The following is a 25,153-nucleotide window of genomic DNA, read 5'->3' as shown; positions in this document are numbered from 1 at the left end:
AGATTGAATACCATTACGTTCCGCAATTAAAAAAAAAAGATTTTATACCCTGTTGATTAAATTGTCCCAATGATGATTAAGAACATGAGTAGCGTCCGGGTCCCCACAACAGCTCAACTCTCTGTGGATCATTAATACCATCATTTAATGTGCCATTGTTTTGTGAACCATAACCTGATTATAACCAAAGGAAAAAAAAAAGCAATTAGAAAATGATGCATGCACACAAGAACAAATTATTTTAAAAAGTAAAGGGTTTTTTTTTTTCATACCATTTTCTGTGATATAGATAGTCGGATTGTTGTAATTCTTCTTGATGTACATGAGGAGTTCATAGAGGCCTTTCGGATAGGAATAGAAGGCGTTTACTCCGGTCTGAAAATCACTAGTCTGAGAACGACTAGTTCTATGAATATGGATAAAGGCGGGGGTAAGGAAATTTGATTTGAGAACCGTTAATGTTGCATTTCGATGGATGGACGAATTTCATTTAATTAATTAATCAAAATCAGTAATTAAAATTCTTAAATTGATGTAGTATAAAACGAGGAAGAATGAACATTACGGTTTTTAATTTTATAAATTAAAATATTATTTTCGACTTTGAGAAATTTATTTTTTTGATATATTTTCTTGCATAGCTAATGAAAAAAAATGTTATCAGAAAAAACTTTTTTGAAAGGAGTTTTAGCTGCGAGTGTTATAATACAAGGGCTATAGCTTATTGATTTTCTATATATGGATTTAATCGACGAATTTAACAAGAAATAGGGGGTTTTAGATTATTCATTTTTAATTATAGGAGGTTTACAAGCTATAAATAGGGTAAAAAAAGGACGATTTTAATCCATATATAGAATTTTTTATATGGGGATCGGAATTTAAGCTAATTTCAAATAACATAATTAGGTTGTTTTTGCAATTTATGAGTTTTTTTTTCATAGACTAAGTTATAGGTAGAGTAGTCAAAACGGTATACTCGCTAGGCCGACCTATCCTGCTACATAATTTCTCTCGAATGAAAATATTCTGAGTTTCATAAAAAAAAAAATAATTATTCGAGTAAAATATATATTTACTTGAAAATTGAACCATACTATCGGTTGAACTGGTAAGATTGATTACCGTGCCGAAAATTACGGTATAAGAAAATTCATACCGATACCATAGCGAAATTTTCGATATACCGATTTTCGGTATACCAAAATTTTCGTTACATATAACTAGCATATCGATTATACCGAAATTGTACGGTATACCGAAATTTCGGTGCGGTATCGGTATATACCGTTTTATACCGAAAAAACCTTTACATTTTAAATTTTTTATAAATTTATTGTTTTAAAATATTATATATTTTAAAATTTTTGTATATTTTTTGGTATTTCGGTATTCCGGTATATATCGAAATTTTCAAATTACATACCGTTACCGTACCGAAAAATTCGGTATTGTTACCGTACCGTACTGAAAATTCGGTATTTTTCGGTACGGTAATCTCGGTATACCGAAATTTTCGGTATTTTTTTCCCACCCCTAATTCTAGCTACGAAGGAAATATACCATATGTAGTTAACATGTTAATTTACCTCCACATGCAACTTAATTTATTTTCATTTTGATTAAATCATATCGCTCAATTTATTATTTTTATTTCGTGATTTTTAATTCTTTAACAGACCCTTTTTCTGTTATATTTTTTTAGGATTTAGTGAAGTCCTCGAATTGATGAAATCACCTTTGTATGATCCAAATTAAAAAAATTATAAAATTTATTATTTGAAAAATATAAAATAAATTATTTACTTTTTTAGAAAGAAAAAAAAATCGATATCAAGACTGTAGTGCCCTCGATTTTTAATCTTGTAAAATAATTTATTTATAATTTAAGATATTTAAAGTATTTTGCATTTTGGCAAGCCTAAGTGGCTTAAGGGAGGTGTAGTTTGGGGAAATAATTTTGGTAAAAGTGATTGTATCAGTCATCAATGCAAACGCAAACCCAAACGCAAACGCGACGTCAGTCAATAAATGTTAATTGATTTGCAGCCACTCTACGCAACGTAGGCATGGAGATTGAAGACTCTGTGTCCATGTTTTCATTCATTTACACCTATAAATTGATGCATTATCTCAGTATTTCTGTCTCAAGTTGTCTGAGAAAAACTAAAATGGGGTTGAATAAAATTCTTCCTACGAATCCAGGAGATGGTAAAACTAGCTACGCGAACAACTCGAGCTTTCAGGTTCTTTTTTCTACTCTTCACGCAAATTAAATTCAGTGTGTGTGTGTGTGTGTGAGCGTGCCACGTTCCATGCAAAATATGAAAATGAGGAGAGAATCAATCCTTTGTATGGATGCTACTTTAATTAGTTTAAGTCATCTCAACCCATGAGGAAAATAATTATTATTCATGAACAAAGGGAAAATTGCAATCTTGTCTCTATATATTTATTTCTTTGCGATGGTGGTTATCTGTTATGTTGAATTTTAGTTTTAGTCGTGTATTTTTTCAAGGGAATGCTACATTTTTTGTCCGTAATTATTTGCATTTTTTCTAATTTTGGTCATATTAATATTGAATTTACAATTTTGGTCATATAATTTGTATGTTTATTTTTTCATTTTTGGTTATGTCAGGGTGAATTTTCAATATTAGTCTTATAATTTATATGTTTTTTTAATTTTATAACTTATATTTTGTTTTCATTTTTGGTTTTTTTATCAATAGAAGCGTACTCCAGTCAAAAAAGTACCAAAAATGGAAATGAAAAAAAACATATTTTTTTTGAAACTAAAACATACTAGTTAGATGACTGAAAATGAAAATTCACCGTATTAAGACCGAAAATGAAAAAAAAAAAGCAAGTTGCAGTACAAAAAATAAAATCATTGTTAATTAGACCAAAAGTGGTAAAAATGAAAATTACATTTCCAAAAATGTAATTTGCCATTTTAAGAATGTTGGACAATTTTAGTAATTTTTCCGCTCGTGGTACTAAATATGTCATTACCACATAGGCGCTACTATCAACACCATAGTGTTAAAAAATTGATTAAAATAGCAAATAAAACAAAAATAGGAAACTATAACTGAAATTTTTAATACATATAAATGACCAAAAATTGCAAAGAAATAAATACAAATTATCAAAATTGTAATTTTCGTTTTAATTATAATTAACATGTAAATTTATTATGGGCTTCACACACATGCTTCTAATTAAAAACTATTGATCACAGAGGAGCAATGATTAGGCTAAGACCTCCACGGTTAGAATATCTAAAATTACGATGGAAGTTTTCGGTATTTTCCTAGTTGAATGAATTTTTTTGTCCAAGCTATATTTAATAACCCATATTAGTTTTATAACACCATCTCATTTAATATATATATATATATATATATATATAAAATCAATGTTGCAGAATGTTGTGATATCAAAAACATGGGATCTTGTCGATAAAACCCTGAGAAATATGTGGGAGAAGGGCGGATTCTCCGATTACTGCTACAACATGGTTGACTTGGGATGTGCATCAGGGCCTAATTCACTTTCAGTCGTGACTCATTTCATCAACACTATTCAGGACTTGCGAAAAAATGGCAACGATTCACCAGAATTTCGGTTATTCCTGAATGATCTTCCTGAAAATGACTTCAATAGTTTGTTCAAGTTGGTGGAGAATTTCAATGATGGAAAAGAAGTTGTTTGCCAATCAAGATCAGGATGTTTTATATATGGCTTGCCTGGGTCTTTTTACAGTAGGCTATTTCCAAGAAAGAGTCTCCACTTTGCTTATTCTTCAAACAGTCTTCACTGGTTGTCGCAGGTTTTTCCTTTCTTTAGAAATACGTACACACATACATAACCTTATTTAAAATTACAATTTTACTTTTATTTATCTATATTTTTTTAGATAGTCTATCAATTTCTAATAAAAAATTTAGAAAAATAATAATTAATTTTATATTTTAAAGATAGTTGTGCCATTTCCACAAAACCTCAGGTTCCTCGAGAATTGAAGAGCGAGAACAAAGAAAACATATACATTTCGATTACGAGTCCACGGGAGGTAATCGACGCATATGCCCAGCAATATAAAAGAGATTTGTCCACATTTCTTCGTATGAGAGGCGAGGAAATGGTGCCCGGTGGGCGTATGGTGCTGACGTTTATAGGAAGAAGGTTTGAAGACCCCACTTCTAAAGAAGAGTCTGGACATTTTACCATGCTTGCACACACACTTCTTGAAATGGTTGTTCAGGTAGTCCTTCTTTGACTAGACCCTATATATGTGAGAAAAAAAATACTGAAGTTACCGTACCGAAAAATACCAAATTTACTGAAATTTATGTTATACCGAGATTTTTGGTACGTAAACAGCATGAAATTGAAAAGAAAATTTTCGGTACTTATCGGTATAAATATTAGTAATATATAATCATTTTCGTTATGGTATACGCTATATATTTTTTCATACCATACGGTATGGTATATACCACCCCTATTAATATAGTCTTAAAATGTAACCCCCAATTATTTCCTAAAAATAAATTTAAAATGCATTTAAAAGCACCATTGTTGTAGGGACTTCTCGAGAAAGATGACTTGTATTCTTTCAACGTTCCTATCTACATACCATGCCAAGAGGAAGTCGATTACATAATCAACGACGAAGGGTCCTTCAAAATCGACAAAATCGCCACCTTTCCAGTTCGTTGGGATGCAAATGAACTTGTTGATGAGTTACCTTTCGATAAAAACAGAAGCGGAAAGCTAGTAGCCGATTGTATTCGGGCTTTCATGGAACCGATGCTCGTTAGCCACTTCGGAAAGTTAATTAATTGTGATGATCTCTTCAAAAAGTACGCAGAGAGAGTGGGAGAGCATTTATCAAAGGAGAAGTCGGAGTATAATATGTTGTCCATTTCTTTGACCATGAGATGATTGGAACCACCATCAGTTTATAATAAAGCTAATCCATACACACATACTTACATATGTGTATGTACTAATAAAAAGCAAGTGTTTTATGTTGCATCTCGGTTTTCTCGTGCCCAAATGTAGCGGAAGTTTTAAAATTTTTATTTTATTTTGACAATCAAAATACATTTGAATTGGACACTCGTATGGTTTTATAAATAATCATTCATAGGGCGTTAGAATTTTATACCTTTGGTGAATTAATTCACTAGGCTTTTACTACACCGGTATTAGCGGACGTAGCTCTTGTTAGATTCCCTACGAACTTTCTTCGATCTCCGAATCAAATCAACGACTGTAATATTTATTCTTCTTCTAAATTGCACTAGAAATTTAGAAGAACTTTTTCGTAGAGATTAAAATCGAGAGATGGATCAAGCCCCCTTTTAGTTTTTTTTTTCCTTTTTGCTTGGCCGTAAAAAACTTGGATGAAAAGAGATGTGATTCTCGAAAATCACAAATTGGGAAATTAGTGGAGGCTAGGTTGTTTTTTTTTCTTTTTGCTTGGCTGAAAAAAACTTGGAAGAAAAGAGATGTGATTCTCGAAAATCACAAATTGGGAAGTTAGTGGAGGCTAGGTTGTTTTTTTTTATTTCCTTAAAAACAAGAGCCTTAACCTAAATTCCATAATTGTGGATTTATGTTCCTTAATTAAATTTAATGGGCTTTGTTAATTAAATGGACTAGTCAAACTAGTTTAATTAATTATATTAAAGTCTATTAAGGACTATCATCATTTAATATGTTGGACTTGTACTCCTACAAGTCCATTAAACATATCTCCCATCATATTTAATTTAATATTTAATAAACCCAACCTTTGAGTTTAATAATTTAATTCCTCAAATTTTATGAATTCAACTCTTTGAATTTATTCTCTCCAAATTTTATAAATTCATAAATTCAACTTCTTGAATTTACTATCTCATAAATTCAACTCCTTGAATTTATTATTTTTTTCTCAAAATTTAATTATCATAAATTCAACTCTTTGAATCTACTATATCATAATATAAATTCAACTCCTTGAATTTATTCTCTCAACGGGAACAAATGATCCAGTGCTTGTGTGACCCTCAATGGTTCAGAGATACAACTAGCCGTGGGTTCACAACTCCTTGTGATTCAGGACATAATCCTTTATTCGGGCTTACCCCAATTTGTGTCATTCTATGTATCAACAATTGATCATTAGAATGTCAGAAATCATATTTCTGATTAAACCCATCGAATCATGGTAAGAGCGTCTAGTAGCATCGCTCCATGATTCCCTAGGTATCACTGATAGTTCCTGCAAGAACCAGTCGATTATGATTAACGTATAGTACGGTCCTTTCATCTCATACATCCCGATCGAATCTGCAACCATTGGTTCATCGAGAGTTGCCTAGTAATTCGATAACTATGTGACACATATAAATAATGGCATCACATGTACTATTGGAGAACGCCTTCTCCAACGTACATCTCATACTCTGGCCAGATATTCCACGCACTACTATTTCATCAGATCACATAGGATATCCACACCCGTAGATGAGCGGTGAATCCCCGACTACAATGCACTGGCTCCTATATGTGTCGCAACTGCACTCAATCTTGTCACCTGATGACTCTCCTGGAGCCGGTAAACGAGTCAAAACACAGCCCTAGCATATAGAGCCTCAGTGTTGTCCTGGGTTATAAAGATTAATGGTGTACACTCATAACCACGGACTCATCCTCTCGATGAATGATAACCACTTAGAAAGTCCGAGGGAGGGTTGTTCAGTATAATCATCATATGACTACCCATCTACATGTTTGGACATCTCTATGCCCTTGCCAAGAAACGCGGTACACAACATCACAGATGCTAGTCTCGAGCTCAAGCGACCTTTATCCACGTTTTAGGCGGCTGAATCGACTAGGAACGAATTTAGATTATACAGTGCTTACAAACGAGTTTCAACATCGAATTATGATTCATTTGTATTAAAGTATAATAAAGGTCTTTATCTATGTTGTTCACATGGATATAAAGATAAAGAAATAACAAACCATGAAATAATGAATTATATTAAAATAAAGATTGTTTATTACAACTGAGTCAATAAAATCCCTAGCCAACAGTTGTCTTGTAGGGCATCTACTCTAACAATCTCCCACTTGCCCTATAGCCAACTACCCATAAACTTTAATCCCATTGCTTCGCGATGCTTCTCAAAAAATGGTCCTGGCAGGGGCTTTGTAAGTGGACCAGCAACGTTATCTGCAGAGGGGACTCTTTCGACTGATATATCTCCTCTTCTCACAATCTCCCGGATAATGTGGAACTTCCTCAGTACATGTTTGGATCGCTGATGAGACCTTGGTTCCTTTGCTTGCGCAACGGCACCAATGTTGTCGCAGTACACCGAGACTGGATCAACTCCATTAGGAATAACGCCCAACTCTTGGACAAAATTTCTCATCCAAACTGCCTCTTTGGCTGCAGCAGATGCAATGATGTATTCGGCTTCAGTGGTGGAATCCGCAACGGTGTCTAGCTTGGAACTTTTCCAAGAGACAGCCGCACCATTAAGCATGAATACAAAACCAGATGTCGATTTCGAATCATATAGATCACATTGGAAGCTAGAATCAGTGTAGCATTCCAATTTCAATTCTCCACCTCCATAGACCATGAACAAATTCTTAGTCCTTCTCAAGTACTTAAGAATATCTTTCACGGCCTTCCAATGCATTGGACTAGGGTTCGCCTGATATCTGCTCGTAACACTCAGGGCGTAAGCAACATCGGGACGTGTCGATATCATACAATACATGATACTACCAATGGCTGACGCATATGGAATACGTGTCATCATCTCTATCTCTTCATCAGTTTTGGGACACATAGCTTTAGATAGAGTAATACCATGACACATTGGTAAATATCCTCTCTTGGACTCTTCCATAGAGAATCAATTTATAATAGTATCGATATAAGTGGCTTGGGTGAGCCCTAACATCCTTTTTGATCTATCTCTATAGATTTGTATTCCCAATAAATAAGATGCTTCACCCATGTCTTTCATGGAGAATTTACTTGCTAACCATACTTTAGTTGATTGCCATAATCATACATCATTCCCTATGTGTAGGATGTCATCAACATAAAGTATAAGGAATGTCACTGCACTCCCACTAACTTTCTTGTACACACATGGTTCCTCAGGATTCTTAGCAAAACCAAACTCTTTGATAGTGCTATCAAATATGAGGTTCCAACTCCTTGATGCTTTCTTGAGACCATATATTGATCTCTGAAGTTTGCATACCTTATGCTCACTTCCTACTGATGTGTATCCCTCAGGTTGAGACATATACATTTCTTATTTGATATCTCCATTAAGGAATGCAGTCTTTACATCTATTTGCCATATCTCATAGTCATACCATGCTGCTATGGCTAGTAGTATTCTGATGGACTTAAACATAGCTACTGGTGAAAAAGTTTCCTCATAGTCAATTCCTTACTTTTGAGTGTAACCTTTTGCAACAAGTCTTGCTTTGAAGGTCACTACCTTCCCATCCGCCCCAAGTTTTCTCTTGTAGATCCATTTTCATCCTATGGGAACGATTTCCTCAGGTGGATCCGCTAATGTCCAGACTTGGTTTTAATACATAGAGTCCATTTCTCACAGCATGGCTTTAAGTCATTTGGTTGAATCAATATCAGATATTGCTTTTTTGAAATTCATTGGATCACATCCAACACAAGGCTCATCATGGCCTTGTTCATGAAGAAGCGTATATCTTGTAGGTGGTCTAATAACCCTATCAGACATTCTAGGAGCTTGTACTTCAACTACTGGTTGTTGGGGATTAGGTTCAACTACTATAGTTGAAGGAGTATCTTTAATTTCTTCAAGTTCTATCATTTTGCCTTTTCTATCTAATAGAAATTCCTTTTCCAAAAAGGTGGCATTTCTTGAAACAAACACTTTTGCTTCAATGAGATGATAGAAATAATATACAACAGAATTCTTTGGATATCCTACAAAGTAGCACCAAGTGGATCTATTATCCAATTTGTCTCCCACTGTCTGCTTTACGTAAGTAGGACATCCTCATATTCTCATGTAAGAATATTTGGGAGTTTTTCCCATCCATATCTCATATGGTGTTTTATCCACTGCTTTGGTATGAACATTACTCAACAACATTGCCGCAGTTTCAAGCTCAAAGCCCCAAAACGATCTAGGCAATTCAGTGAATCCTATCATAGATCGAACCATGTCCATCAGGGTTTGATTTCGACGTTCAGAAACACCATTCAACTATGGTGTTGTTGGTGGAGTCCACTGAGATAGAATCCCATTCTCTTTTAGATAACCCAAAAAATTCAGCACTCAAGTATTCTCCACCTCAATCAGATCGAAGTGCTTTAATACTTCTTTCTAGCTGATTTTCTACTTCAGATCTGAATTCTTTGAACTTTTCAAATGCTTCATATTTGTGTTTCATCAAATAAACGTATCCATACCTCGAATGGTCATCAGTAAAGGTAATGAAGTAGGAATGACCAAATTTTGCGCTAACACTTAGTGGGCCACAAATGTCCGTGTGGATCAAATCCAGTAGACCATGCGCACATTCCACGTTTCCATTGAATGGAGTTTTAGTCATTTTGCCTTTTATACATGACTCACAAATTGGTAGATAATTTATGTCTGACAGGTCAAACATGCCTTCTCCCACTAGCTTGTGCATTCTTTGGGAAATATGACCTAGTCTAGCGTGCCTTATTTGTGCGAGATTTTGATCTTCTATTTTTCTTTTGTTTGTTGTTGTTTTCGTACGCGCTTGGATATTGTTTAACGGAATATCTTTTAATTTTAAGTTATAGAGATCGTTTGTTAATTCTCCAGTTCCAATCAAGCATTCATTCTTGTATAAATTGCAAACACATTTAGCAAAAACACAAGAATAATCATCTCTATCAAGCATAGAAATAGAAATAGTGTTTTTAATCAATTCAGGAACAAATAAAACGTCTCTAAAAAACAACTTAAAATTATTGTCCAAAATTGAAGTAACGTCTCCAATGGCAGTGGCAGCAACTCTTGCTCCATTTCCTAGTCTTAGAAAGGTCTCACCATCTCTAAGCCTCTTGCTTTTTCCCATCACCTGCAAAACATTGCATAGATGAGAACCACATCCGGTATCCAATACCCAAGAAGAGGAATTAATATAAACAATAACTTCAATATAAAACATACCATGACCAGAACGCTTCTGGGCTAGATACTCCTCGCAATTACGCCTCCAATGTCCAGGCTTGTTGCAGTGGACACAGACTTGTTTTGACTTGTCAGGCTCTGTGGGCCCCTGATTTGGTTTCTTATATGGCTTTTTGTTGAGCTTGTTCTTCTTCAGAGAGGCAGAACGCTTCTTGCCTTTATTTGGGGCTCCCTTTTTCGTACCGTACGAAGAACCAACTAGAAGAACAGCTTTTTCCTTTTTAATTGTGGCCTCATAATTAGTGAGCATATTGACCAACTCTTCAAGGCTGGCCTCAAGCTTGTTCATATTAAAATTAACCACAAATCCATCGAACGAGGCAGGCAAAGAGAGCAATAGAATATCAGTCGAGAGCTCACTAGGCATAACCAAGTCGAGTCCCACCAACTTCTCGATGAGCCCAATCATCCTAACACCATTCTCATGGACTGAAATCCCCTCTCACAAGCGTGTAGTAATGAGTTCTTTAACAGTAGCATGTCTCTCTGAACGAGTTTGTACAACATACAATTCTTTCAGATGAAGGTGAAAGTCAGCAGCATTCACCGCCTCCTCGAACCTCCTCTGAAGTTCATTTGACATAGAAGCCAACATGTAGCTCTTAGCTTGAAGATCATGGTCCCACCATTTCTCAAGTTTAGCTAACTCAGTCCTACTGATATCAGGAGATGCCTCCTTTGGTGGCTTCTTATCAAGCACATACGCAATCCTCTCGGAGTTCAGAACAATCTTTAAATTTCGGAACCAGTCATGATAGTTAGGGCCAGTCAATTTGTTTTGATCAAGAATGATTGAAAGCGGGTTACGAGTAAACATCGTAAATATACTGAAAATGAAAACAGATAATGATTACTGATAATTTTAAAATAATTCTAAGATATAAAATATGGATTTCATTTTATAAATTTCCCTCCCACTATTTTGACAGTTCCACCACCCTCTGATGAAAAAGGAAAATCGTATTTTCTTAGTGGACACTTAGAGTTCAATTAGCCAATTATAATTTCTAAAAGGTAGAATCCAATTGCATCCCTATGCAACCTCCGCGTGTTTTGCCTTATGTTTAATAAGGACCCAATAATATGACGCCGTTTATTTTAACGTGTCAAACTAACCCATCAATATTGAATTGTAGTGGACGGTCGTCATGAGTTCTCCCAATAATATGAGCCGAAGTCATGGGAGTTCCACTCAATTCACATCATATGTCCGGTGGAAGTCACAGCTTTTCGGCGTCCATACCTCCCTAATAATATGAGCGAGACACTGTCCACGGGTAGCGATCAACATGCAACCACGGTTGATGGAAAGCAAGGAAAAATTAAACTCTTTTAATTTTTACTTTTTCGGTTTGATATAAATTTTGAATCTTATTCAAAATGAGGGATTTTAATTTTAAAATTGTCTCATCATTTTAATTTAAAAATCGTGTGCCACGAGTTTGTATGTTTGCCGGATTCATGCAACTATATTATTTAATAATATATATACATGCATACTACTATATATCACATATATCATAATATGACATTCATCAATAAATAAGGATGATCGATNAATTTAATTAATTGATGAGTCATATATCTAATAATTTTATCACTAACCACCATAATTATTAATGAATTTAATAAATTAAATAAACACCTTTATTCAATTTCCAATTAAATCAATAATAATTGATTTCTTGTAAAACTCATTTTTACCATAAATAATTATAATCATATTCTAATTATTTATTTTACAAGAAAATTATTAATTTTTCAAAAATTAATTTTCAAAAAGAAAAATTGAATTAATTTTCAAAAATATCAATTTTACCCAAAAATTTGAAAAATCAGAAAATTGCACCCTAAGCCCAAACAATTCAAGCCCATCAGCTAGCACGTTTCCCGAGACACTCCCAGGCAGCCGCCTGCTGCACGAACGTTTCGGGCAGTGGCAGGTCTCCTGTGCGCGAAGGCGCGCACAGGCGTGCGCAGCGCGCCGCGCGCACCTGAGCGTGCGGTCTTCCTGGAACAAAATTTTTTTATTTAAATTTCCGAAAAAAAAATTTTGTGGTGCTATAATTTTCTGAAAAATTTTCTTGTGTGGTTAGAAATAAATTATTCAATATCAAAACCATACGATCTAGAAAAAAATGGCTCTAACACCACTGTTAAATCTCGATTTTATCGTGCCCAAACGCAGCGAAAGTTTTAAAATTTTTATTTTATTTTGACAATCAAAATACATTTTATTTGGACACTCATATGGTTTTATAAATAAACATTCATAGGGCGTAGAATTTTATACCTTTGGTGAATTAATTCATTAGGCTCCAACCACACCGGTATTAGCTAACATAGCTCTTGTTGGATTCCCTACGAACTTTCTTCAATCTCCAAATCGGGTCCACGACTGGAATATTTGTTCCTCTTTTAAATTTCTAATGAAATTTAGAAGAACTTTTTCGTAGAGATTAAAATCGAGAGATGGATCAAGCCCCCTTTTTGTTTTTTTTTTTCTTTTTGCTTGGCCGAAAAAAACTTGGAAGAAAAGAGATGTGATTCTCGAAAATCACAAATTGGGAAATTAGTGGAGGATAGGTTGTTTTTTTTTTCTTTTTGCTTGGCCTAAAAAAACTTGGAAGAAAAGAAATGTGATTCTCGAAAATCACAAATTGGGAAATTAGTGGAGGCTATGTTGTTTTTTTATTTCCTTAAAAACAAGAGCCTTAACCTAAATTCCATAATTGTGGATTTAGGTTCCTTAATTAAATGGACTAGTCAAACTAATTTAATTAATTATATTAAAGTCCATTAAGGACTTTAATCATTTAATATGTTGGACTTGTACTCCAACAATCCCATTAAACATATCTCTCATCATATTTAATTTAATATTTAATAAACCTAACTTTTGAGTTTAATAATTTAATTCCTCAAATTTTATAAATTCAACTACTTGAATTTATTCTCTCCAAATTTTATAAATTCATAAATTCAACTTCTTGAATTTACTATCTCATAAATTGAACTCCTTGAATTTATTAATTTTTTCCCTCAAAATTTAATTATCATAAATTCAACTCTTTGAATTTACTATATCATAATATAAATTCAACTTCTTGAATTTATTCTCTCAACGGGAACAATTGATCAGTGCTTGTGTGACCCTCAATGGTTCAGAGATACAGCTAGCCGTGGGTTCACAACTCATTGTGATAGTGCCTGCAAAAACCAGTCGATTATGATTAACGTACAGTACGGTCCCTTCATCTCATAGATCTCGATCGAATCTGCAACCATTGGTTCATCGAGGGTTGCATATTAATTCGATAACTATGTAACACATATAAATAGTGGCATCGCGTGTACTATTGGAGAATTCCTTCTCCAACGTACATCTCATACTTTGGCCAAAGATTCCACGCACTATTATTTCATCAGATTATATAGGATATCCACACCCATAGGTGAGCGGTGAATCCCCGACTACAATGCACTGGCTCCTATATGTGTCGCAACTGCACCCAATCTCGCCACCTGATGACTCTCCTGGAGCCAGTAAACGAGTCAAAGCACAGCCCTAGCATATAGAGTCTCAGTGTTGTCCCGGGTCATAAGGACTAATGGTGTACAATCATAACCACGAACTTAACCTCTCGATGAATTATAACCACTTGGAAAGTCCGATGGAGGGTTGTTCGGTATAATCATCATATGACTATCCATCTGCATGTTTGGACATCTCTATGCCCTTACTAAGAAACACGGTACACAACATCATAGATGCTAGTCTCGAGCTCAAGCGACATTTATCCACGTTTTAGGCGGCTGAATGGACTAGGAACGAATTTAGATTATACAGTGCTTACAAACGAGTTTCAACATCGAATTACGATTTATTTGTATTAAAGTATAATCAAGGTCTTTATCTATGTTGTTCACATGGGTATAAAGATAAAGAAATAACAAACCACGAAATAATGAATTATATTAAAATAAAGATTGTTTATTACAACTGAGTCAATAAAATCCCTAGCCAACAGTTGGCTTGCAGGGCATCTACTCAAACATTTTATATGTGAGAACAGTTTGTAGCCTACCACGTACAATTAGTTGTCTCGAATGTTGACACCTCATGACTGTTGGAAATTTTTTGGGGGCTCACATAATTTAATTAATTGTACATGGACAAGCTATTTAATAAAAGACTCAATAATTTTATCTAATTAATTATGGGTTTCCAAACTATAAAATAAATTGGTATGGTCCACCTTATGTGTAGAAACACAGCCCAATTATGTCTTCAATGATGAGTCGAACACTGCTAAGGTTATATAAGGTTATGATCCTCGAGGCACAGACAATAACACATAATATATATGGCACATATATTTTAGATCTCTATCTGTTAAGGAAATTACCTAAGAGTTTTGGTGATCGACAAAATCAAAACAGTACTTAACTGTTTCAGGAAACAGCTGCAATCTTCTGTGTATAACAGGAACCAGCTCAACCGTCTAATATTTCAACCGCCTAGTCTGTAACCGCGAATTTCAGACCGCCTACCATTCAATCGTTTGAAGCAGAAGAAGTTCAATCTTCCCAGCCGGCTTTTCGAAGACTTTATGTAGAGTCATTAAAGAGCTATTTATTGCTCACTTAATGAAAGACATTCTCTGATCGGTTCAGGACATTCAAATGGTTTTGCACCGCTACAAGTCAACCATGTTCTACACCAGTCCCGGTATTGAGCTGCATATATGTTACTATCTCAGAAAAGAAAGCTTACTTATATCCTACAAGTTCTGATGGTAAAAAAAGTTGCCATAAAAAGATACTCAGCAGTAACTTTTCAAGGAACAGGATTCAAAGTTGTGCTAGCAAAGAAAACATTAAATGCTTTGCTGAAGAAAATTTAATGTATTTGCAGCTGATAGTGACACATCATTCCAAGGTTACATGTTAACGTTACTCATCTATTTTCCGACCGTTGAAATGACAGCTTATCTAAGAAGAGCTGGAAGTATGCAAGAGCTGGAAAATAACGAGATACATAATCATCAAGATTTCAACAGTGAGATTATTTTCAAGTCTTTATACTTAAAGAATTTGAGTGCAATCAAAGATCATATACCTCATCACTCATCAAGCACGCATTCAACAGAAAGATATCTGATCATTCAAATATAATATTCGTGCTAATAAAACATATTGTTTTACTTATTTAAAATCCAGAAGTGTAAAGTGAACACTAAGAGTTTCAAAACAGGCAGTGTGATAAGTCCTGATTGGAGTCGGCTGTTGCAAAGAGTTTTGTAAAGCCATAGTCTTTAAGTGGAATCCTTCCTACAGAGGAAGAAGGAGTGACGTAAGAGTGTTTACTCTGAACATGCATAAAATCTCGTGTCTTTACTTTTCGCAAGCTTTTACATTTCAATCCATATCTTGTTGATTAGACTGCCAACTGGTTGAAACTATCATTAGTAATATTGAACTGTTTTCTGCACTTTTCAAATGGTTCATATTTCTAACCGTTTGAGAAAAACTTTCAACCACCTAAAAACGGTTGAAAACAAATTTTAAAAGCAAATATTTTTAAAGAGTTTATACACCCCCTCCCTCTAAACTTTTTCCTGATCCCAACAAGTGGTATCAGAGCAGGGTTCTCTCAAACATCAATGTCTACAATTTATTCGTGGCATCTTTCAACAAAATTCCAATGTTTTTTAAAGAAGATTATGATGACTGGAAGATTCGTATGCATGCACATTTAGCAGCCCAGGACGATGACATATGGTATGTCATCAATGACGGGCCTATGAAGATCTTGAAAGTCAATACAGCTATGGTTACAACTGAAGGTGCTCCCCAAGTGGTGGAAAAGCATCGATCCGAATGGACAGCTGAGGATAAGAAGAAAGCGAATCTTGACAACGTCGCAAAAGACATTCTCTATAAAACCCTGGATAAGAACATGTTTGCCAAGATTAAAACTTTCTCCACAGCAAATGAGATATGGGAAAAACTCACACAACTGTGTGAGGGCAACGACCAGACCAAAGAAAACAAACTGACAGTCGCTATCCAAAAATTTGACAATGCAAAGATGAAGCCAGGAGAAACCTTCGCAGAATTTGATGAACAGTTTAGTGCTATTATTATTGAACTTATTTCACTAGGAAAAAAATACTCTAACCGTGAAATTGTCTTGAAGGTAATGAGAGCTCTTCCCAGAGAATGAGATGTAAAGACAATAGCGATGCGAGAATCTAAAGATCTGAACAAGCTGGAGCTCCACTTCTCAAACAAAGGCCCTGGCAGTTACCGCAGTGACTCTTCTGGTCGAAGAGTCCAAAAGTAAAGAAATCGGCTGAACAACTGAGCAATGAAGCCATGTCCCTATTTGTCAGGAAGTTTAGTAAATTTATGCATAAAAATGAATCTCAGATGACTAAACCATATTTCAAAAAGACCATACATATGATTGTCAAACTTGCTTTAACTGTGGAAAGAAGGGACATTTTATTGCAGAGTGCAACAGATCGAAGAAAGATGAAAAGAGACCGGTTGATAGGAGACGGTCCAAAAATGACAAAAAGTTCACCAAAAAGAAAAATCAACGAGTTTTGATTGCAGAAGAAGATAAAAACAAGTGGGCCAACTCAAATTCAGAAATTTCCATCTCTGAGGCATCTACGAGTGAAAGCGACGATGAGACAGTGAAATGTCTCATGGTTGATGAAGACTCAGAATCCACAGATGAAATAGTATTTGACTTCAAATCTATTGAATTTACACGAGAAGACCTTGTCACAACACTACACGACATGGTGAATGAGTTTAAGGGACTATCAAAACAATGCAATGAAGCTAAAGCAGAGAAACATGACTTAAAAAACAAGTTAACTCTCTTAAGCTGCTCGCAGCAAAAGGAGGTTGACGGTTTGAAAGTGTAGATAAGTCTACTAGCTACTGATAATTATGACCTGCGTAGAATGTTCCATGCCACGTTAAAATAAAATAAATGGTTGATGAACACAATCAACACATGGAACAAGTCATCAGCTTCTCTTGAAAGGTTGCATGAGATGCAAAAACCAACCGGAGACAGAACCGGGATAGGTTACATCATCAGTGAGTGCAACACCTCTGAAGCACAAACTCAACCGATGTTAAATAAAAACAGTTTAAAATCAATTAAATTTGTCAGATCTAATACGTTACATGAACATAACAAGCCTAAAGTCCAAAGCAATCATAACGTAAGACTTGAGAACAATGGAAGGCGACAGGGTATAGGACATGTCAAATTTGAAAATGCTAAATCCAACCGATCGTGGCTCAGACGCAAGCCAAATTCAACCGTTCATAACGGTTCAAATGGTTCCGCAGAAAGCCAAGTTCAACCGGACATCATTCAAAAATAAGACATAACCGATACTACAACATCCGACCGATTCAAAAGAGTTACATATTGATTGACAATGACAGACGGACAAGACCACGTACTGTAAAAGAAAGAACACTGCACACACCACCAGATTATGCACTTAACCGCATTCATCTTGGGCACACCAAGGAAAATCCCTCAAGATAATCCAGGTGTGGGTCTCTATGGGTCTAATTAGTTCGGGACCCAAATAGGAAACGTACCAAGTTCTACTTTAATGATTTCAGGTACTGAAGAAGAAGAACTTGGAAGAATCTATCTGGTTTCTAGACAGGGGTTGCTCGAGACATATGACAGGAAACAAAAATCTTCTATCAGAAGTTGTCGACTACAAAGGACCAAGAATCACCTTGGGTGATAACTCTAAAAGTTAAATTGTAAGTAAAGGTAAGATTATCCATGGCAATATTATCATTAAAAATGCGCTTTTAGTCGAAAATTTATGTTATAACCTGATTAACATAAGCCAATTATGTTACAACGGTTATACCATTGAGTTTCACAAGCACACATGCACTGTTAAATCTGTTGTAGGCAATACTGTGTTGATTGGGATCAGAGAGCAAAATACATATAAGTTTAAATGCACCTACTTGTTTTATTGCATTAAATGGTAATAAGAATTGGCCTTGGCATAAATGAATTAATCATCTTAATTTCAAATCCATTACTACTTTTAGCAAGCTTAAGTCGGTATCTGGTTTGCCTAACATTGACTTTGCAAAAGATAGAATCTGCAATGCCTGTCAACTAGGTAAACAAGTTCGCTCAACCTTCAAGAATAAAGGATGAAACTCATCAGTTAAATGTCTGGAACTACTCCACATGGATCCATTTGGACCCATACCGGCAATGAGCTTAGGGGGAAAGAATACACCCTTGTGGTAATTGATGAATTCTCCCAGTTCACATGGGTAATATTCCTAAATACCAAAGACCAAACCGCTGCTCAGCTCATCACACTTCTTTAGAGACTCCAAAATGAGAAAATTGTAGCAGTGGACAGGATCAAGAGTGATAAAGGAACTGAATTTCTAAACCAATCATTGTCAGCCTATATTGAAGATCACGTCATCAAGCATGAGCTCTCAACTGCTTGATCACCGCAACAGAGTGGAGTCATAGAAAGAAGAAACCACACTCTCAAGGAAGCAACTAGGACTATGTTAGAAAAATCTGGAATCTCTCAGCGATTTTGGGCGGAGGCTGTCAATACTGCTTGTTATACTCAGAACCGGTCCATGATCAATAAAAATCATGAAAAGACTCCTTATGAGATCTGGACCCGCAAGCAACCAGAAATTGGATACTTCCGCATATTCGGTTGTAAGTGTTTTATTCATAATAATGGCAAAACACACTTAACTGCATTTTATGTGAAAAATGATAATGGGGTCTTCCTGGGATATTCAGCAGTGAGCAAAGCATATTGTGAGGCCCGGGGCCGAAGAGGGCGGGGGGTGATCGCCGGTGCCATGAGGTTTGCACGGACAATGAGCGGCTCCTGGCAGGCTTCTAGGCGGAGGGAACATGAATGAACCGATCTTACACCAGAAGGAGAGGGATTCCGAGACTGTTTAATGTAATGGAATGTACAGTTGAAGATGGCTTAAAAGATTTGATATGTACTACTTATACCACGAAGGTGCATCTTCTTTTCGGTAGCTCATCACATAAGAACTCAAAAGTTAAGCGTGCTTGACTTGGGGCAATTCTTGGATCTCCTGGGAAGTTTCCTAGGGTGCGTGTGAGTGAGGACATAAGCACACTGAAAAGACTCGTCTTGGTACAGTGAGGACAGTCGTCGAATCTGGGGCATTACAATTGGTATCAAAGCTGACCTCTCCTAGTACGGTGTGGGTTCGGGGAGAACCAAGCGGAAGCTAGTGGGCATGTGAGGCCCGGGGCCGAAGAGGGCGGGGGGTGATCGCCGGTGCCATGAGGTTTGCACGGAAAATGAGCGGCTCTTGGCAGGCTTCTAGGCGGAGGGAACATGAATGAACCGATCTTACACCGGAAGGAGAGGGATTCCGAGACTGTTCAATGTAATGGACTGTACAGTTGAAAAGGACTTAAAAGATTTGATATGTACTACTCATACCACGAAGGTTCATCTTCTTTTCGGTAGCTCATCAAATAAGAACTCAAAAGTTAAGCGTGCTTGACTTCGGGCAATTTTTGGATGGGTGAACTCCTGGGAAGTTTCTTAGGGTGCGTGTGAGTGAGGACATAAGCACGCTGAAAAGACTCGTCTTGGTACAGTGAGGACAGTCGTCGAATCTGGGGCGTTACACATATGGAGTTTACAATTAAAGAACTCTCACTGTTGAAGAATCCATACACATTATATTTGATTAATCCTACATCTATCACGACAATAGTAGTAGCAGCATTCATGATTTAATTAATAAATTAGATGTTGCTAACCTTGAAGCCAGCAGTGATGACGAAATAGATTTTAGAAGAACAGGCGAACATATCTCGTAACAAAGTCCAACTGCTCAAGAACAAACTCATCAGATAAATGAACCGGTGAAAAGTCATAAACTAGAGATCATTCAAATAGAGGAGGGGACAATGGAACATGAAGATACAACCGCACAAGCAACAGAGCGAAATTCATATGGACCATGTCTCCAGTGGAAAAGGGACCATCCACTTGAGCTGATCATCGATGACCCAACCGCGCCTCTTAGAACCAAAAAACAAATTTATGATGTGCATGTTGCTTTCATTTCTCAATTAGAACCTAAGAAAATTAGTGATATATTGAATGATACCAACTAGATAGAAGCTATGCAGGAGGAACTTTCTGTTTGGCACTTAGTTCCTCGACCTACTAATCTGCATGTAATTGGCATTAGGTGGGTATTTAGAAACAAGATGGACCAAAACGGTTCAATAATTAGAAACAAAGCCAGATTACTGGCACAAGGTTATAGACAGGAGGAATGTATTGAATTTGATGAATCATTTGCCCTGTTGCTAGACTAGAAGCAATTAGAATATTTCTTGTATTTGCAGCATTCAAAGATTTTAAGGTATGTCAAATGGATATTAAGTCTGCATTCTTAAATGGTGTGCTCAATGAGTAAGTATACGTAGAACAACCACCTGGTTTTGTCAGTCACATTCATCCTGATCATGTTTACAAATTAGATAAAGTATTATATGGACTTAAACAAGCACCAAGGGCATGTTATGATACTTTAATTAAATTTTTGCTTGATCATGACTTCTCGATTGGAACGGTTGACAAAACACTGTTCAAATTTTCAAAAGATGATCATTCATTATTTGTGCAAATTTATGTTGATGATATTATATGTGGATCAACTAATTCTAAATTGTGTGAGAGATTCTCCAAGCTAATGCAGGAAAAGTTTGAAATGAGCCTTATGAGAGAATTAAACTATTTTCTAAGACAACAAATCAAGCAGTCAGAAAATGACATCTTCATTAACCAAGCTAAATATACACGAGACATGCTAAAGAAGTTTGGAATGGAGAATTGCCCCAAAGCTGCTGCCCAAATGAGCTCATCTATCAAATTGGACAAAGATGAAGGGGGAATCGCAGTAGACACAAAAATGTACAGAGGATTGATTGGTTCACTACTATATCTAACCGCCAGCCGTCCAGACATCATGTTTGCGGTTTGTTTATGCGCACGGTTTCAAGCTAACCCTATGCAATCTCATTTTACTGCTGCAAAAATGTATTCTTAAATATCTTAAAGGTACAACTAATGTGGGTCTTTGGTATCCCAAAGACTTAAGTTTTAATCATGTAGGTTATTCAAACGCAGATTACGCTAGTTGCAAAATTGACCGGAAAAGCACAAGCGGATCATGTCAGTTCTTGGGCGATAGACTAATATCTTGGTTTAGTAAGAAACAAACGTCTATTGCAACATCAATCACTGAAGCAGAGTACATTGCAGCTGGAAGTTGTTATGTTCAAATGCTATGGATACAACAGCAGCTCAAAGATTATAGAATTCAAACCGCTGAATCTCTCACTTTCTGTGACAACACTAGTGCAATAACCATTACATACAACCCTGTATTGTACTCTCGGACAAAGCATATCGACATTAGACATCATTTTATCTGAGAACATGTCATGAAGAAAGAAATTCATCTTGAATATGTCTCAACAGATCAATAGGTAGCAGACATATTCACCAAACCGCTACCAGACGCTAAGTTTTCTTTTTTTCGTAATACTCTTGGTTTAATCGATTTATCTTAGTCATTTTAACATTTTTATATGTTAATTCATTGCCAAGAATAAATGAAGAAATTAATAAAGTATTAAAGAGAAAACAACGATAAAAAAAATATATTTTTAATGATGTATTCGAGCTTTTACATTTGAGATTTCTTCATTACTGCAAGCCTCTAGAATGCCAACCAAGTGGTTAACCTTCCGGTGGAGGTGATCAGAAAGTCCTCTGAGAAGGAAATATTTCTCAGAACATTCCGCTCCTTGAGAAAAATCAGGAGATAGACACCTTCATTCTTGAAGATGTCAGTAGAAAGAGCGACGCAGAGATGCCGCTGATATTTATTGTTTGTTGCCACTCGTTTCCTCGTGGCAACAATTCCTTCCTCATTGGTTCCTCCTCTGATTCCCACAATTAAAGCAACAAAACTCAAAGAGATGTGATTTCTGAACTCCTTCTCAGGCATTTCTCTCATTCACCCGACAGAAAAATGGAAGAAAATTCTGCTTGAGGAGCCACCGCAGAACAATCCCGTTTATACTGCCATTGTCCTGACTAGCAAACGAGTCAATGAGATCGTTCGGGAGAAAATGGAAATGTTTGACAGATGGGTTGAATTTCGAACGGTCATAACCTTCGATTCACTTCTTCAAACCGGAAAGATCAAAGATGCTGACAAACTTGAACTTTCCATATTGGAATGGACATAAACATCTGATATTTCAACCGCTCTGCTTCGTCGAGATTTCTTGGAAATAAAGATGAAGGAAAGTTCTCTACGAGCACTGATTCAATTGAAAGGAACAATTTTTTTCATACTTGTCCAACTGCAAAAAATGACTCGTCTGTCATTTCTCAACTTGAGATGAACGCTCTCTCACTCTCAATGATTGTTGCTCAAAAGTGCCAGGAACTTAAACTGTCTGCGGTTGAAGAAAACGGCAAACTAGACTCAGAACTGAACTTTGATGAAGTGCTGGGTTTTGAGACCTTCAAAGATCCATCCACAACTCAGGATCAACCAGCTTCATCCTCTGCTATGCCCACTAGTTCTCCACCTTCAGAGGTATTGGTTGAAAATGCTATGACCAGTACTGCGGCCAACATTCTGCCACATGATGAAATCATTATGCCAAAGGATGTTTCCATTACTGAGAAAATTCTGCCACCAAGATGAACCGGGCCTCTCGCCAGCTTCTCACAAGATTCATGAGGAAGATGCATCTGCTCAACAAATTGAATCCATTATGATTCTTCTCTCAATAAAAATCGGTCTTTCTGAATTCAACCCATTTCTATCGAAGAAGAAGTGCAATTTCTGTCTGATTTTGATCAGGGCACAATTCTCAAAGAAAAATCTGCTTCTCCAAAGTCTACTTATGTTGACGATACTACTCACGGCATTCTCCAAGAACCACTGGTGTCTTCACATGCTGATCCAAAGAAAGACGAGGTAACTATTGCTTCTCTGCCTCCAGTCTCCCCTGCATCTGAAGCTCCATCAAACGCTCTGGAAGCACAAGAAGCCACAGGCAAAGCAATCCCTGTTTCGACTAAAGAACTTGATACAAGGATTGATAATTTAGCCTCTGAACTCGATGACCCTCAGCCCTCAAAGTCAATTGGAAAAGCATCCTCTTCTCAATTTGTCTCATTCAAGGCAATATTAATTTCTTCATCCGATCTAGTTGAACCCGAAGAAGAAAAATTAATGGAGGAAAACTGTCAGAATGAGATTTTGGACAGACTTACGACTATGGATCAATTGATTCTTGCTTTTAACAGAAAGCATTTTGATATTAAAGAAGCCTTTCAATCGATGAAATCTAATCTCTCCAAAGAATTTTCTGCCATGAATACAAGTATTACCCTCCGACAAGACTGGCATAACTCTTCACATCTCAATATGTGCATTGAGCTTTCAGGTCAAATATCTCGTCTTAAAGCACATGTTGATCAACGTATTGATGCCCAAGGAGTACAACTCACTGAAATCATGCACTTCCTTGTCCATGGTGATGTCAGCTGGAGTTCGAAATTTCATTCCAACTCCTCTATTCTTTTTCAACTGGAGTTTGTAATTGCATTAACTCAATGAAATACAACTTTTCCTTTATTAAGCTTTTGCAATTATCTGTAAACTGTTGTATAGTTCTGCAGCTGGATTTTGTCATCACGAAAAAAGGGAAAATTGTTAAGAAAATTACCTAAGAGTTTTGGTGATTTACAAAATCAAAACAGTACTTAACTGTTTCAGGAAACACCTGCAATCTTCTGTGTATAACAGGAACCGGCTCAACCGTCTAATCTTTCAACCGCCTAGTCTTCAACCGCTTGAATATCAGATCGCCTACCATTCAACCTTTTGAAGTAGAAGAAGTTCAATCTTCCTAAACGGCTGTTCGAAGACTTTATGTCGAGTCATTAAAGAGCTATTTATTGCTCACATAATGAAAGACATTCTTTGACCGGTTCAAGACATTCAAATGGTTTTGCACCACTACAAGTCAACCATGTTCTGCACCAGTCCCGATATTGAGTTGCATTTATGTCACTATCCCAGAAAAGAAAAATTACTTATATCCTACAAGTTCTTATGGTAAAAACAGTTGCCATAAAAGGATACTCAACAATAACTCTTCAAGGAACGGGATTCAAAGCTGTGCTAGTGAATAGAACATTAAATGCTTTGCTGAAGAACTTTTTAATGTATTTGCAGCTGGTAGTGACACATCATTCCAAGGTTACAGGTTAACGTTAATAATCTCTTTCCGACCGTAGGAATGACAGCTTATATAAGAAGAGCATGAAGTATGTAAGATTAAGATAATAACGAGATACATAATCATCAATCTTTCAACAGTGTGATTATTTCAAGCTTACATACTTAAAAAATTTGAGCGCAATCAAAGATCATATACCTCATCGCTCATCATGCGCATTCAACAGAAAGATATCTTATCATTCAAAGATCATATTCGTGCTACTAAAATAGATTCTTTTACTTACATCAGTAACCTGTTAGTTATTTTCTTAATAGTGGTGTCTAGTGAACCGATGGTTCTTAAAATCCAGAAGTGTAAAGTGATCTCTAAGAGTTTCAAAACAGGCAGTGTGATAAGTCCTGATTGGAGTGGGCTGTTGCAAAGAGTTTTGTAAAGCCAAAGTTTTTTAGTGAAATCCTTCCTACATAGGAAGAAGGGGTGACGTATGAGTTTTTTCTCTGAACAT

The 25,153-nt window shown here is 36.1% G+C and overlaps 1 protein-coding gene across 1 annotated transcript; it reads left to right on the top strand.

Moving 5' to 3' along the window:
- Window positions 1–2,124: 2,124 nt before the first annotated feature.
- On the top strand, window positions 2,125–5,098 carry LOC140986651 (benzoate carboxyl methyltransferase-like). Its single transcript, XM_073454957.1, has 4 exons — window positions 2,125–2,246; window positions 3,431–3,835; window positions 4,013–4,270; window positions 4,594–5,098. Exons 1-4 carry the CDS (start codon window positions 2,172–2,174, stop codon window positions 4,951–4,953), a joined length of 1,098 nt encoding a protein of 365 aa, XP_073311058.1. The 5' UTR covers window positions 2,125–2,171; the 3' UTR covers window positions 4,954–5,098.
- Window positions 5,099–25,153: the final 20,055 nt, after the last annotated feature.

This window comes from Primulina huaijiensis, chromosome 10, assembly GCF_012295235.1.
Source record: "Primulina huaijiensis isolate GDHJ02 chromosome 10, ASM1229523v2, whole genome shotgun sequence".
NCBI lineage: Eukaryota > Viridiplantae > Streptophyta > Magnoliopsida > Lamiales > Gesneriaceae > Primulina > Primulina huaijiensis.
The sequence above is the reverse complement of the archived record's forward strand: the minus strand, read 5'-3'. Positions and strand labels throughout refer to the sequence as shown.

What these genes read in the sequence shown, in the direction of transcription:
- LOC140986651 (XM_073454957.1), top strand. Translation starts at nt 2,172, where the DNA reads ATGGGGTTGAATAAAATTCTTCCTACGAATCCAGGAGATGGTAAAACT. An exon ending in CGAACAACTCGAGCTTTCAG is followed by an intron (nt 2,247 to 3,430) that starts GTTCTTTTTTCT and finishes TCAATGTTGCAG; the next exon opens with AATGTTGTGATATCAAAAAC. An exon ending in TTCTTGAAATGGTTGTTCAG is followed by an intron (nt 4,271 to 4,593) that starts GTAGTCCTTCTT and finishes CCATTGTTGTAG; the next exon opens with GGACTTCTCGAGAAAGATGA.